The sequence below is a fragment of the Asterias amurensis genome, chromosome 15, assembly GCF_032118995.1.
Source record: "Asterias amurensis chromosome 15, ASM3211899v1".
NCBI classification, from domain to species: Eukaryota; Metazoa; Echinodermata; class Asteroidea; order Forcipulatida; family Asteriidae; genus Asterias; species Asterias amurensis.
This window is the reverse complement of record NC_092662.1, coordinates 16,870,647-16,885,192: the sequence shown is the minus strand read 5'-3', so window position 1 is coordinate 16,885,192 and position 14,546 is coordinate 16,870,647. Positions and strand designations below refer to the sequence as shown.

The window sequence follows — 14,546 nt, the reverse complement described above, 5'->3', positions numbered from 1 at the left end:
GGGTGTTTTTTCTTTTATTATCATCTCACAACTTTGACGATTGATTGAGCTCAAATTTTCAGAGGTTTGTTATTTTATGCATATGTTGAGATACACCAAGTGAGAAGACTGGTCTTTGACAATAATCAAAAGTGTGCAGTGCCTTTTGAAAGCAATGAATACCAAACGTTTGATAACAATCATCCACATTGCTCAACTGGCCCTGTAACTTGTTATAATATGCACCTAGAGTCATCACCGTTAGTTGTTCTAATACACGGAAGGAAATGCTTATTGCCTTCTACTGCAATTAAATAAATTGTCTCTTGGGGTTTTGGAGTGAAATTGGATTCCAATTGCCTGTTTGTTGTTTTGATTTATTTCACTCTCCACCCATGCTGTCTCCAGATGTTTATCATTGATCATTTGGTTCATGTCGCGCGAATGGTTTACCGCAATTATGAGCACATTTCCTTGGTTGAAATTATGAATGCTAGCACAGTGTTCTGATTGTCAATCATCTTGGCTTAAGATTGTTATTTGCTCATGTGTAGTGAAAAAGGATGCATCTTGTAGATGCTTATGAAGTGCAGGGGAGAGGAGATAAAGTGGTGGTATCATTTCATCAATGTTGAATCCAAACCCTTTCTGTGGTTTGGATATTTCTTGATTTTTGGGGTTTGTGACCTCCGGATTAACGTGCCATAGCTCTACCATAAATGGACAAATTTAAGCTTGAACTATCTGTAACATCAACTCTCTTCTATATATGCATATTTCAGAGGTTCAGTAAGAAATATTTAAAACCATGTCTTAAAATCCTATCATACCAATTTCAAAACCTGTTTAAAAATAGAAAATCAGTTTCTCAGAAAGTCTTTCATAAAATTCTAACAATGAAAACCACTTTAGAGACAACGATGCTTTTAAGCCACTGTTCCCTCGACTCATATTGTTTGACTTACACAATGAATCTTTAGCGAACAGACTTACGAGTCAGTTTATGTAAGTGCATCGATTCCCTAGCGAAGTCTGTATTTATGCACTTGAGACGTGCCTATTTTACTAGACCTAGCCTGACTAACCCCATCCGTTTATAGAATGCGTAGAATTTAAAGTGATCAAAGGCAGTCAGTGTTTCCTTGGTCTGATGAACCGATTCAAATTTAATTTATTATAGACTTAGCACATCATGCAATTTACTCTGGCCAAAATCATATGTGTCAATTGTTTAAATAATGCACAAATGCTGTTTTGTTCCTTGTTAAATCTTGTTTGTTTGTATGAGTAGAGGAAATCACCAATTGCAGACCTTATTCTAAACAGGCAAACACTCTTAGTATTGAATAAACTCAAATATTTTGAGTAAGACTTGAAATCCCCAAAGAGTCTCCCTTTGGGTTTGAAAGCTAGACGAGTTATCTCCAGGATCCTGCGTATAAACACGTTCGTACTTCTGGTAGATTTCCTTTGAGCTCTGCAACCAGAAAGCAGGTTGTATGAGCTATACATGTTGCCTCTCTTCATCTCCAAAATCAAATTAAGCACTAGTTGTCAGACAGATTTATTTCTGGGCAACTATTTGAGATGGTCAGGACACCAATTGTCCAATAAATGATAACAGACTGAAAGTACAGGAGAAAATTATTTTTATTGGCCATTTTGGTGAGGAATGGATTCGACTTATTGACTTAAGAAGTGTCATGCGACCGTTTGGTCCAATCCAAGATGAAAATGCATTTTATATCCCTATTAGACTTCCCTGAAATACCTGAGGCAATTACACCTTGGGGATGGAGGGTGGGTAGCTTGGGGAAATGGGGGTAGTACATGAAGGCTTGTTGTCCAATGGTCCATGCAACTTGATTGTACCTTGTGCCTCTGTATTGTTTTTTTAATCATTAACAGTGGTTTAACAATTGTTTCTCTTTTGTCTCCTAAACACCAGGTGTCCGTATTCGGCTCTTCAATCTTTTGATCAAGTTCTTATCCTGTGTTCTTTACGTCATTCGCGTTTCTTTAGACAACAATGACCTTCCGGGAGCAGAGGAGCAAATCAGGTGAGTCTGTGGGAAGAACAAATATCGTCAACATTTATTTTCGACCTCAACATCTCACCGAACTCTTTTTTTCTTTTTAAATAATTATTGAAAAGGGCATTCCTCAAACATTGTTTGTTGGTTATTCTCATCGCAAATTATGACTAAACTCAATTTTTTTTAAATCGACTAGAGTCATAGAAAACTAGAAAACACAACACAGTTTTGTGAGCATGGCTGGCATTTCTCTCTTTTGCTTTTTTCATTTTAAATGTTTATATTTTTTAGTTGCGTGTCTGGTGGTACACACAACCTGAGCTTTCAGTACTTGCTGTTGTTCCCCTCTTTTGTCATATGAGCCAAGGAAACTGCGTGCAGGCTGCGCTGTGTCCAAAAATACTTGATATGTTGATGATATATGTACAGCCTGAGCCATCGTGTCATGTTGCATTTTATCGCAGATGTCGAGTTCTGACTATTACATAGATTCATAAATGATTTATGTTAACACCATGTATATGGGGCTGATGTCAACTTCTACAAGTAGATGCAGATTTGTGTTACATTTATAGTATATTACATTTCACAATTCAATGAAATATTGAAGAGTTTGGATGAAACATCAAACTAAATTTGAGCACGGAAGCAAGAACCGATGTAATTTTCATAATTTCATAAGGCAGAGAGAGAGATCATGTATCACTCATCTAAAATGCACTTTGACAATTATCAGTCGTAACATATCCCTAAAAGGTTCTTCTTCACCAAGCTTTCTTTATACCCGTATGTTAATCCTGATCTTATTTAAGTCTCGTTATTTATGGGGGAAAAATAAATATAGACTGAGGGTGAAGGCCGGTTCGACTGATTGAAAAAAATGAATTATGCATTGATATTGAAATGAAGTTTCAATTATCAGCCTTTTTATGATGAATGTCACAGCTTGTTTCCAGCTGTTGATCAATGCATTGTTTACCGCTCGCTTTGTTTCATTTATTTATCTTTTGAATTTCTCATATTCAACAGCCATGAAAGGTTAAAACAAATTTATCTCAATTTAAAATGTTCATTTCACCCTGTTCAGCATTTCTATAGATTATCACAGAAAAAGAATAATTCTGAAACGCTTTTGGAAAATTATTATTTATTTTTGTTGCACAATATCAAAATCTCACTTGGACATGCAGTTGGGCAAAATTGAAGGATTGATGATAGACCAATACAAATTTAAAAGATTTGCACACAAATTTTATTCTCTCCATTTGCCCTTTTGCAGTCCCAATAACAAGTACATCTAAATGGTGATTTTCACCCCAGGAGATTTTCTTCATTCTTATCCGAAAATAATAAATTCCCCTCGCAAGGATCTCATTTACATCTTCAAATTTGTTCACCTGCCTAACAACGTGCCTCAAGTGTTGACAACCACTTACTACGCAGCAGTAATAAATAAGACTATTGACAACTAGGCACTCTGCATATTATATTCATGCAGGTTTAAAGGCATGGTTGGGCTTTAGCAATCTCCAAAGAAATAAATTGATATTCAGTTTGGAAAGTATGTTTCATGAGATGATATTGGTGACATATTTCGCGAAGAATTTGTGTCGGGGTTTTACTGAGAAATGATTTAACCTTTAAGAGGCCATTCAATTTTGTATAATCATCACAAAAAGCCCAGACATTGTTCATTGTTCATTTCTTTTTAGCAAATTTTGTCAGTAAAAATTTGTTTTTTGCTTAGAAATTGTGAAACAAAGTTAAAATACTTCATTTTAAAAATGTCATATCTGGATATGACCTTTTAGATCTCTTTATGTGAATGGAAGTAGATCAAGCCTTGCAGCCATTTGCGACATTTTTGTACAAGCTGCTGGTGGCCGCTATAGACAATAAAGGGGTTAATCAGCTTCTTATCCTTGTTGCATTTAGGCCTCTTGAAACAGTCGAGGATGCTGCAGCGCTCTCAGGTTTTCAGCAACGGTCGTGCTTGAATATCCCTTACCGTTTGAACATGCACATTAAATCACAAGATTAATTCTGACTACCATAAATTATAATACATTTTGAAAAATCAATGTTGAATTCAGTGCTACACAACTTTCATAATATTGGCACAAGCCGGCGTGTGTGTTATCTAGCACCAAGCACCTCCAGGCTAAAAAAATCACAGGTTTGCATTATGTACACATAATTCATAGAGGCATATTATACAAATATTGACTCCAACAAGTGGACCATCGGAAGGTGACCTCTGAAGCGTTTTTGTTTTGTTTTGTTTTTTACGCACGCAGTATAGCCAACTGTCCAAGGGATTGAAAGCCCCTGGATAACCGGGACAGGATATCGGATAGGTTCACTTTTTTCCAGTCAGTAATGTGTGTTGTCAATATTTGTTTTTACACTTCTATCATATAATTCTACATGAACAAGGAGACTGTTTGTAACAAGTATTTGCAACAGAGTAATTCATTTTCGTCGACAACCAGTACTTAAATATTAATTATCTGAAAACATATGTCTTCAACATTAGAATAATAGTTAATAATTATTATAATAATCAACCACATTTGTTTAGTGCATATCAAGTCTCTATGCTCTTTATAAGGAAAAAAAACCCAACAAGATACAAATAAATAACAGATGAAACAACTACTGATAAATGGTGAAAAGATGAGTTTTAAAGCGATTTTTGAATTGCTCAACTGTGACTGTTTCCTTAATAGGTATGCCATTCCACAGTTCAGCTGCAGCTAATGTGAATGACCCAGATGCGATTTTGTAAGAGGGTTGGATATGACAAGAAGTGACTTTAATTTGGAGCATAAATTTCTAGAAGGAATTGGTCCAGAGATCAACTAATTACTACACCAATCTGTGATGAACACTGTACATGTATACTCGTTGCTTTTCAAAGTTCTGTGGACAAAATCCAAGATGCTCTATGAGTCGGCAAAAGCAGTTACAAAGGTTGATTAATTCCAAATAGTTACTGTACTCGTTTTAAATTTAAACAGGATCAACTCTACAGTTTGGAACTTAAATTTCTATAAGAAATATATTTGTGAACTAGGTCCTGGAGATAAACTATAATCAGCTACATGTATAAGAAATGAGAACATCTTGACGATGATGTGAACTCTTCCGATTATGTTCCCAAGTTCCACTTTACTCGAGTTCCTGATCATGTAGGGTATTAAACCGAGTAGTGCGTAACACGATCTTGCCAAGCCGAGCCAATAACAAGCTTTCAATCTTAGTAGAGTCTGAAACGATTTTACCGTCAGGCCGAGGGAGAGCGTGGTGCTGATCTTAAGAATACAATGGCAAACCTGTCCCTGATTTCTTCAAGGCTTTCATATCTTAAACTAATTCCATTTCAATGAATAGAATGATTGAGGGGGAATATCCCTGGAAAGCCCTAAGAATAATATTTCAGTGTAAACACTTTCAACAAATGAGAAGATGTGCACGGTTGAAATAAACTCAATCATACTATCCAGCGCTTGAATGTTACACGAGACTGCGAACCTGAGCCCCGTGATTTTACCTTTGGGCCAGTAAACTCAATATCGAACAAGTTGGACTGTCATGTGCTCTTTTATTGAATAATATTAACCTCCCCTGATGTTCAAGTGTTGACTTTGAGTCTGTTAAAAATCGTTCGATTCTGCCGAGTATCAAAGTACACTCACCTATAAGACTAAGATAAATTTTCCCTCAGTATTGGGTCAAATAAAGCAGTTTATATGTTAACAACTTTGTAGAATTTATTTTTTTAAAGTTGGGTTATGGTCTTGTAAAATCAATTCCTGGTCCAGTAAATATTGTCAACTACAAGCCCTGTGGTCTTGAGGAGTTAACAAAAATTCAAGCCATGATATCTCTTGATAAATTGCATAGCTATTTCTCGGTGTATTCATAAATTATTTTAGATTTGCTCTATAGGGAATTTGTTTGATTACAAATCTTTCTTGTTTATTTTGTAGATATGAGCCCAATTTTATAGAGCTGCTTAAGCAGACAATTGTCCTAACAATTTTCTACTAGAAGTTAGAGAAGGCTATCTTGATGAGTTTATTTCCTACATCAATTTTTGGCGACGATATTTGATTTTTTTTGTATTTTATAAAACCATGTTTTGTCTCAGATGTTAATCATGTACCTCTTCCAAACAGAGGCATCATCCTTCTGCCTCAACCAATCCTTGAGAACATCTCAAGAAGCTTGTTTTAACCTGTTTCCTGATGAAATAGACCGACATTCTACTCAACTGTTCTGCATAATGACCCTGGAACTACAGAGGATTGCATGCCCTTGTCTGTTCTCTCCATCATGTCCATTGTAATCACCCATGCTGACCTAATGCAATTTCATAACCTTGACTCTATCATCAAGCGGCAAAATGCATTAACGGAATTGCACATCATTCGTTTATAAAACACCTCTGTTCCTAACATTGTCTTCTTCTTTTCTTATTTTTAGAAATACAAAAGTAGAGAAACTCACAATGAGACATTTCAAGAATACTTTGTTGGGTAGAGGAATTTTATCATCATTTTTACATGAATTCTTCTCTGCCTTACATGGCACATGGGATGACCTGAAGGCGTAATTATTTTACCTTGATTAAAAAATTGTTTCTTGACAAATGCAACGCAATATTAGTTTGCATTGTAAGAGGTTTGCATTGTAGTGAAATAAAATTAGTTGTTCTTAAAGATGATTAATAGAAACAAACGAAGACTCTATAACTTTAAGCAGCACCTTTTTTACAAAAGTCAATAACACCTAGAGGTCTCCATAGTGATTTCACTGCTTGGATTGTCATGCAGTCGAGAGTGCAGGAACTAGACTGTGCAATCCCATAGAATACAACCATCGTTCTTAGTAAATAAATGGAGAGAAAGTCTCTTGTTCTTTATGAATCTTTTTATAGTTTCCTCTTTCAAAAGCAATCACCATTAGAGGTTTGTTTCCACAACCAGAACGGCTCCCTCATAGTTATTACAGGTTTGAGAACACCCTGTTTTAGTTAAATGTCTTGCAAATAACTGGTGTCATACATTTTTCTTGGAAATTGTCAGTTCAGGGCATTAAGTTTCTTGTAATAGAAATAGGTGAAATATCGGAGTGTATTTTCTTGCTGCCGCTTCTGGCTGCCAGTTCTGGCAACCGTTTCTGGCTGCCGCTTTTGACGGCCATAACCTGGCTGTTGTTTCTGACTGCTATTTGTTGCTGCTATTTCTGGCTGCCATTTTGGCACAAGTTGTTTTTTTGGCCGCTGTTGTATCTATAAAAGGTTTGTCAGGAACCGCAAGACTTGATCTACCAAATGTACAAACAACAATCTGTTAATGTTATATTATAACAACCATCTGTTTTGGGGAGCATTGCAAAAACGAATTTATGAAAATATTTGGTTTTTTGTTATAGTTCTGGTAGTTACAGCTCAGGGACTGGTGTCACGACAATGGCAGCAACCCCTATGCCTAAACAGTGGTAAGTAAAAGGGTCTGTCCGATGTACATGGGTAGATCCAGGGCCAAATTACCTAGAGCTGCTAAGCACAAAAAGTAGCTAAGCATAACAAAATTACGCTTACAAAGGTTACCAGCCAAACTACCAATGCCACTTACGTACATTTTGTGACTGGTATCCTGCTCATTTCTGCTTAGCAGAACATTTTAAAACAATATTTTCTGCCTAAGCAGAGCTCTATCCAAAATTGAGTTTAGGGGTGTCTTAATTGTCATTCTTCTGATATAAAGCCAGTGCTGTCTAAACTGGTGCTGTCTTTTATTATAACTTTAAATATATATTAACTGATACCAATTTTGTTTTTTCCTCCCAGCTGTACTAAAGAAAACGCCGAGCCGTCGATCAGATGGTAAGTAACCTTTCTGCCTGTCATTAAAAATGTTAATCAAGAAATGGGACTGCATTCAAGATAAATACTGGATTCGCTCTGGTGTTTCTGATCAGCAGAGGGTGGGGTTAGAGTCCTGGTAGAATTTTCTTAGAGACCAAAATTATTTCTAAAAGTCATAAAGCCTTTTAAAAACAAATTTTTGAAAACTGTAAGATCTTGATTTGCATGCGATTACTTTCACGTCAAGACGGTATGCTTGAAAGCAGAGACATGATGAGGGTAGTGCTTGGTCAAATGTCATCATCTTAAGTCAACAATACACTTATCCAACACCCTCCTCCCCAATCCTCACTCGGCAAACGAATTGCTCAAACATGGTCCCTTGCTTCATTGGATGGCTAGTAATGTGATTTGATGCCTTGCATTGTGTTAGCAAATGAGTACTGACACGCAGGTTCTTTCTCTTATTAACCCACGCATCGCGATCGATTAAAGGTCAATAAACAACAATAGCTGATTTCAGAGAATTTTCGTTAAAATAACCCAAGGAAGCTCACAAGTGAATTTAAGTAGCTGGCAAGCGTGAAGAAACCTGTACACAAGGGTACTTGCTTTGTGATCAGAAACACAGGGTTTGACACCTACCCTTCCGGAATCATTGTTATGTGTTCTTTAACGTGCACTTCCAAACCTCGAAGGACAACGCAAGTAATATGGTAAAGTATCTTTTTGAAGGACAACACTGCCCTGACCGGGACTCGAACCCACACTCTGCTGATCAGAAACACCAAGAATCTAGTGCTCTTGACCATTCAGCCACATCATGGTACAGGGAAATTGTATCTGTCATTATTTGTCATATGAAGGAAGACATTCTGTAGTCAACCCGACCCCATACCTGAGAGGACCAAAAGTATTATTTTGCCCTCTCAGAATCTATTATTGTTTGACAGTAATAAAGTGCATAGTTGTCCATGGAGGAAGACAATTTTCTTCCTCCATGAGTTGTCTGAGGAATACTGTGCATTCAGAAGCCAGTCAAGTTTATCACATTGGTTAATCACATTGGTTCAAATCCAAGGGTCGATTTCCAGGGGTCGATTTCACAAAGGATTAAAGGAACACGTTGCCTTGGATCGGACGAGTTGGTCAAAACAAAAGCGTTTGTAACCGTTTTTTATATAATGCATATGGTTGGAAAGATGTTTTAAAAGTAGAATACAATGATCTACACAAGTTTGCCTCGAAATTGCGTGGTTTTCCTTCTACTGTGCGAACTAACACGTTCGGCCATTTATGGGAGTCAAAATTTTGACCCCCATAAATGGCCGACGTGTTAGTCGACGAGGTAAAGGGAAAACCACGCAATTTTGAGGCATGTTTGTGTGGATCATTGTATTCTACTTTTACAAGATCTTTCCAGCCATATGCATTTTATAAAAAACGGTTGCAAACGCTTTCCAAAGACCAACTCGACCGATCCAAGGCAACGTGTTCCTTTAAGACACGTCCTAACTTAGTCCTAACTAAGTCCTAACTTAGGACTAGTCCTAGAAGATAGTAAAAACTTAAGGCTTGTCATAAGTTAGGACGAGTAACTCATCCTTACTGGAGATAAGACTAGTCTTAACTCTTTGTGAAATCCACCCCTACTCTCTTGTCTGTTTCTTTTGTTCTGCTTAACAGTCTTTGTTGTTTCGGGGTTGCTCAATTAGGTCATGTTTAGTTTAAGGATTGGTCTATTTGGAAGCTTCTCACCAGTCAGGGACGGTGCAGAAATGAATGATGCTGACGAATAATATTGGCAATTTTTGTGTGTGTTTTTTTTGCATTTGCAGGGAAGCTTTGCTTTGGGTAGAGAGGAGCCCTGTTCTGTGGGTTATACAACTCACTATAGCAGTCATCTCTTTAATTCAGGCACTGCTGCTCCTTTTCCTGCAGTACAAGGTGAGAACCAAAGTTAAAGTGCACAGCCACAGAGGTTTAAAACTGTGTGCATGTTTAGACTTTCTTTACACATTTGATGCAAAGACACCAAATGAACAACATTATAAAAAAGAGATTTTACTCATGGTTGTACCCGCAAGATTACTATTCATATGTGTATTTATAGTTAATCTTATTATAAATATTAGTATATGTTTGGTTTGCGGTAACACCATGTGTGTATCTACTTGCCAGGTAGAGCTTGTTCTTGTGAGTTTTTTTTCTTCTTTTCTTAAGAGTTTCTACCTGGCAAGTAGATACAAATATATATTGCTATGCAATTCCTCAAATCATATATTATAAATATTGAGTTACTTTTTGCAGATCTTGAATTGGGTAAACTCATTCACTTTTGTTGTTCATAATTGGTTACAGCGATTGTTAACTGACATATAAATAACATTGTTACATCAGTGGTAACATGCTTCAAACTGGTTTTTTTTTTCCATTAAATTTACCCCCCCCCCCAAAAAAAAAAAAAAAAAAAAAAAAAGGAAAATGAATAAATAAAATAAAATTAAAATAAATAAATAACAAATATATGTACCCACAGTTGTGGATGTGCACTACAACATCAACCTTTCCTCAATTAGTTATGACATTGTCCAATCTCCATCAAAGAAGCAAGCATTTAACTATGTCTGACCAAAGGGAATTACTAGTGCATCTAATTGTTGTTAATTAGGGAGTAGGGACTGTACATGTATTACTGTGTTCTTGATGGCTTTGGGGTTTTTCTTAATTTTTATAATTTTTACTAATGCACCCATCAGAACTAAGCTGTAAACAGGGACAAATTAAAGGAGCGGACATTTTAAGTCTTGTTAAAACAATCTACTGGGATTATCCACTGCATCTAATATTTCTATAATGTGGCTTAAGGGACTGTAATTGCAAGCTGTATACTGTGTTCTGGATAGTTTTTTCTTATATTTTTTATTGATTTCTTTAATATTTTGCAAATGCAACCATCAGAACTAAGCTGTAAAGAGGGGCAAATTAAAAGAGCAGGCATTAACCATTGTGTGGCCTAATTTTGCATCTGGAGATGAAAATATGCTCTTTTTTCCCAAACGAGTTTCAACAAGATGCTCCTGTACGTAGTCCAATCAGCATATCACAGGCTTTGGGTTTTTAGTTGTAAATGGCACAAGAAGGAATTTCTACATAATGTGCAAAAAGCAACAACTGTTTGGGGTTTGCTGTTCACATTTCACAAAATACCTTCAACATGCAAACTTATGTGCAGCCAACAAACTCATTGCTCCTTTTAATAAACGACAGGTTCTGTTTTTTGTTGTACATTGTCTCAAATTAAAGTTTTTAACTTCCTTGATTACAGAAAGATACATCTCTGCAATATTTGTTTTACCATCAATTTTTTACAAAATCAGGCAATGCATTTTTAATCTTGGAGGAATTTCCGTAGCTAGAACCTTTTGTTTGTATTTGATTCATTGTTTTGGACGGCTTAAAAATAAATAATGAGTAATATTCATTTTTTTTTTTTTTTTGCAGACAAATACTAAGAACAACACAATACAACTTCATGGAGCTTTGCATTTAATTGTCAAATGTTTGCATGAAGACTCATGTATACTTCCTTCACTTGTGGCTTAATATCACCGTTTGTTGTTGGTTTTTTTTAAAGAAAAATTTGAAACCTTGAGAAACACAATGCAAAGCGACGCAAAGTCTCGGATATGAAGCATCATGCGAAAAACGATCCATTGTAACTAATCCCAAGCCTTAATGAAGCTTGAAATTTAATCCTCTAGAAATTGCGCATTATGTAGAAATTCCTGGATGTGGCAAGGACGACAAATACAACACAAGGTTTGCTTTCTAAAGCTCTGCAAATGCTGATTGCGTTCAGGAATAGTTTATCAATTTTTTTTAAAGAATGTTGATCGCAAGTGGTTTGCCCTTCATGAAATACCGTGTAAAAATAAATAAGAATTAGACCTCAAGTTAGGCAAACCATGTTTTCTATTGGCTTTTGGAAAAGTTTGATGCAAATAAGAGAACAAATTTTAATCGAGGGACTCCAAATGAGAGAACATCTCCACTTGGTCACGGTTCTTGTAGTTAAAAAAATTTCACTGGACATCCAACTTCTTTTCTCAAGACACAATTTTAAAAGATTGCCAGTGCTCAAATTTCAAGAAAACCTCCACTTGATCACAGACTTTGCAGCTCAAAACATCCACTAAACTAGAAATAGTTTTACAAGACTCAAAATATTTCTTTTTATTTTCATAGCTGCTAAACTAATCTTCTGATTTCCAGTATTTTTTTATATTTGTTTTTCTCTCAGAAGTGTCTGGAAAAATGTTATTCGAGTAGCATATTCTATTAAAGGCTTTTCCATATTTACATGAACATGTAATGCACATATTTATGTATCCAAGCCCTTGTACTCAAAATGAAAATTCCCACTTTTTTTCCAAGAACCAATTATCATGAGCCAATTATCATGAGTTTTTCAGGGAAATGCCAAACTAGGCTTGTACCTGTACGTTCACTGCATGCTGGCTTATTGAGGCATGATTTAAAACCACTAGGTTTGGTTTGGTTATAAGACAACTGGCTAAATGCTACAAATGAATTACCTCTGGCCAGTGGTCCAATGGGAATTTCAACCCAAGCATGTTGGAATCTCATGGGTTTAAATCAAAGCTAGGCAGTCGGAAAGATCGAAACTCGACTTGTCCTAAAATCAATCTAAACCATCTCCTTAAACTAAAAGGTAAAAGATGTTGCCAGTAGATGAGTTTATCTCTCATGTCATTCACCTCTTCCTGCTGTGATTTACCATCTCATCTAAATGTTAATAATAAGAATGATTATGCCAGTCTTATGGGGCCTTGGATGCCCTGAGGGGCATCAAGGCGCTGTTATTTTTAGAATGCCGAGCTATGTTTGAGTTATGAGACCCATTGGTACAGCACCTTGTTAGCCTTTACATTTTTTCTCTCAATGTGCATCGTAGACTTTTCTCCTCTATTTATATGCACCAGGGAGCGATTTCCTCTATTCGACTGAACAGATTTTGTGCACAGTGAATGCCGATTTTGAGAAGCAAATGCTGATTTTTGAGGAGCAACTGATGTATTTTGCATTGTGTTTTGCTCTGCTCTACACAAGGGAAATCGTTCACTGTGCATCATGGAATTTGATTTTGATAAAAAGTTCAAGGATTATACATTTGGTTTGTGGTAAACACCATGTATGTATCAACTTGCCAGGTAGAGTTTTTTTCTTTAGAGAACTGTCTTGCGATTATATGCTACTACCGCGGAGTAAATTTTTCAGATTTTTTTGGAGACTTCTCAGTTCTGAAATGAACTATGCTGCTTTTTAACTACGAGCTTGGCAGAACATAGACAAATCGGCAGGTACTTCTACTTAAGCTATAGGAACGTTATATTAACTGCACTACCAATTCTAAGCATGGGTTCGAAGTCAGGGAGAGTTCATTATCTATGGATGTACATGTATAATGAACGCCTCCGCATCGGGTCACATCCAATCAATATTAAGGAGAAGGTTAAGATGTGGTCATGTGGTATGGAGCCAAGGATGCACCTGCTGAGGGCATCCCGATAAGAAGTGTCAGATTTATCGAATTTAGTCTCATCCCCCCCCCCCCCTCCCTGCCGTCGCATCGCTCTGTGATGGAGATGTCAATGACAGCTTTTACCGAAGATGGTTTGGGTACATCTGTGTGCTTGTGAGGGTCACTCTACTCTAATGTCCCTTATGGGTTCTTGTTTTTATTTTTACAAAAACGTTTGTAAGCTTTTAATTTCCGATTTGTAATAATTTTAGAAAATATCATGCAAAAGCAGAAAACCAAAAACAATTATAATTGTTAATGTGAAGCCCCCAGCAAAATTCAAGCATTACTCTGTGTTAATGAAGACAACCAAAACTGCATCTATGATATTTAGTTTGTAACATTCTACATGTATTTGTTGATAAGTTCTTAACCTTACAAGCCTATATTGGGTGTACTTTGAAACCTCTTCATCTCTTCTGTATCATGAGCAAATAGGTCAAGTTTTGTGTTTTGTCAAGGGCAGTACCTGTTTTAGTACATTAGTGTATTGTTATTGTAAATTATAGAGCACAGATCATATCATTATTCATCCCCCCCATGAAAATAATTTAATCAGATTTCTCGTTGTGGATCTAAACTGGGACCTATATCCTAAGATGCTGTTTTGTTCAAAAACACTCTTCCTTCTTGAAGAGATTCCATTTTGCTTCATTTCGAATACCTCTCAGCTAAAGTGTTTCCAATGATACAAGTCTTACTGTTTGATCATGCCGCCCTGCTTGAAGAAAGTATGTCCACAGTTTGCAACATATTCCAAAACACTAGGAATCCCGTCTTGAAAATGTAACAGGAAATAAAGAAAGCCTGAGCGATTTAAAAGGGAGTCTGCACTATCCGCTGTACAGTCAAGATTGAATTTCACTGAGTGCTGCGGTTCAGGTCTTACGGGTTGCTGACGGGGGAACTTCTCTGCTTCCATCTTTAATGAAATTAGACACCTAGTCTTTGACTGACTGCGTTCATGGACAGTCCTCGCTGTAAACCCTGCGACAGGAATTAGTTTGGAATTACCTAAGGTTGAATTATGCTGGCAAGTTGAATGCCTATG

The 14,546-nt window shown here is 36.5% G+C and overlaps 1 protein-coding gene across 8 annotated transcripts in view; it reads left to right on the top strand.

The window, feature by feature from the left end:
• LOC139948016 (potassium channel subfamily T member 2-like) overlaps window positions 1–14,546 on the top strand; it is an 87,840-nt gene that overhangs the window by 42,240 nt on the left and 31,054 nt on the right. For all 8 annotated transcript variants that reach the window (XM_071945982.1, XM_071945979.1, XM_071945978.1 and 5 more), the window contains exons 3-6: window positions 1,928–2,039; window positions 7,455–7,520; window positions 7,873–7,908; window positions 9,729–9,837. In XM_071945982.1, the coding sequence (XP_071802083.1) occupies window positions 1,928–2,039; window positions 7,455–7,520; window positions 7,873–7,908; window positions 9,729–9,837 (323 nt within the window). The remainder of the gene's footprint in view (window positions 1–1,927; window positions 2,040–7,454; window positions 7,521–7,872; window positions 7,909–9,728; window positions 9,838–14,546) is intronic.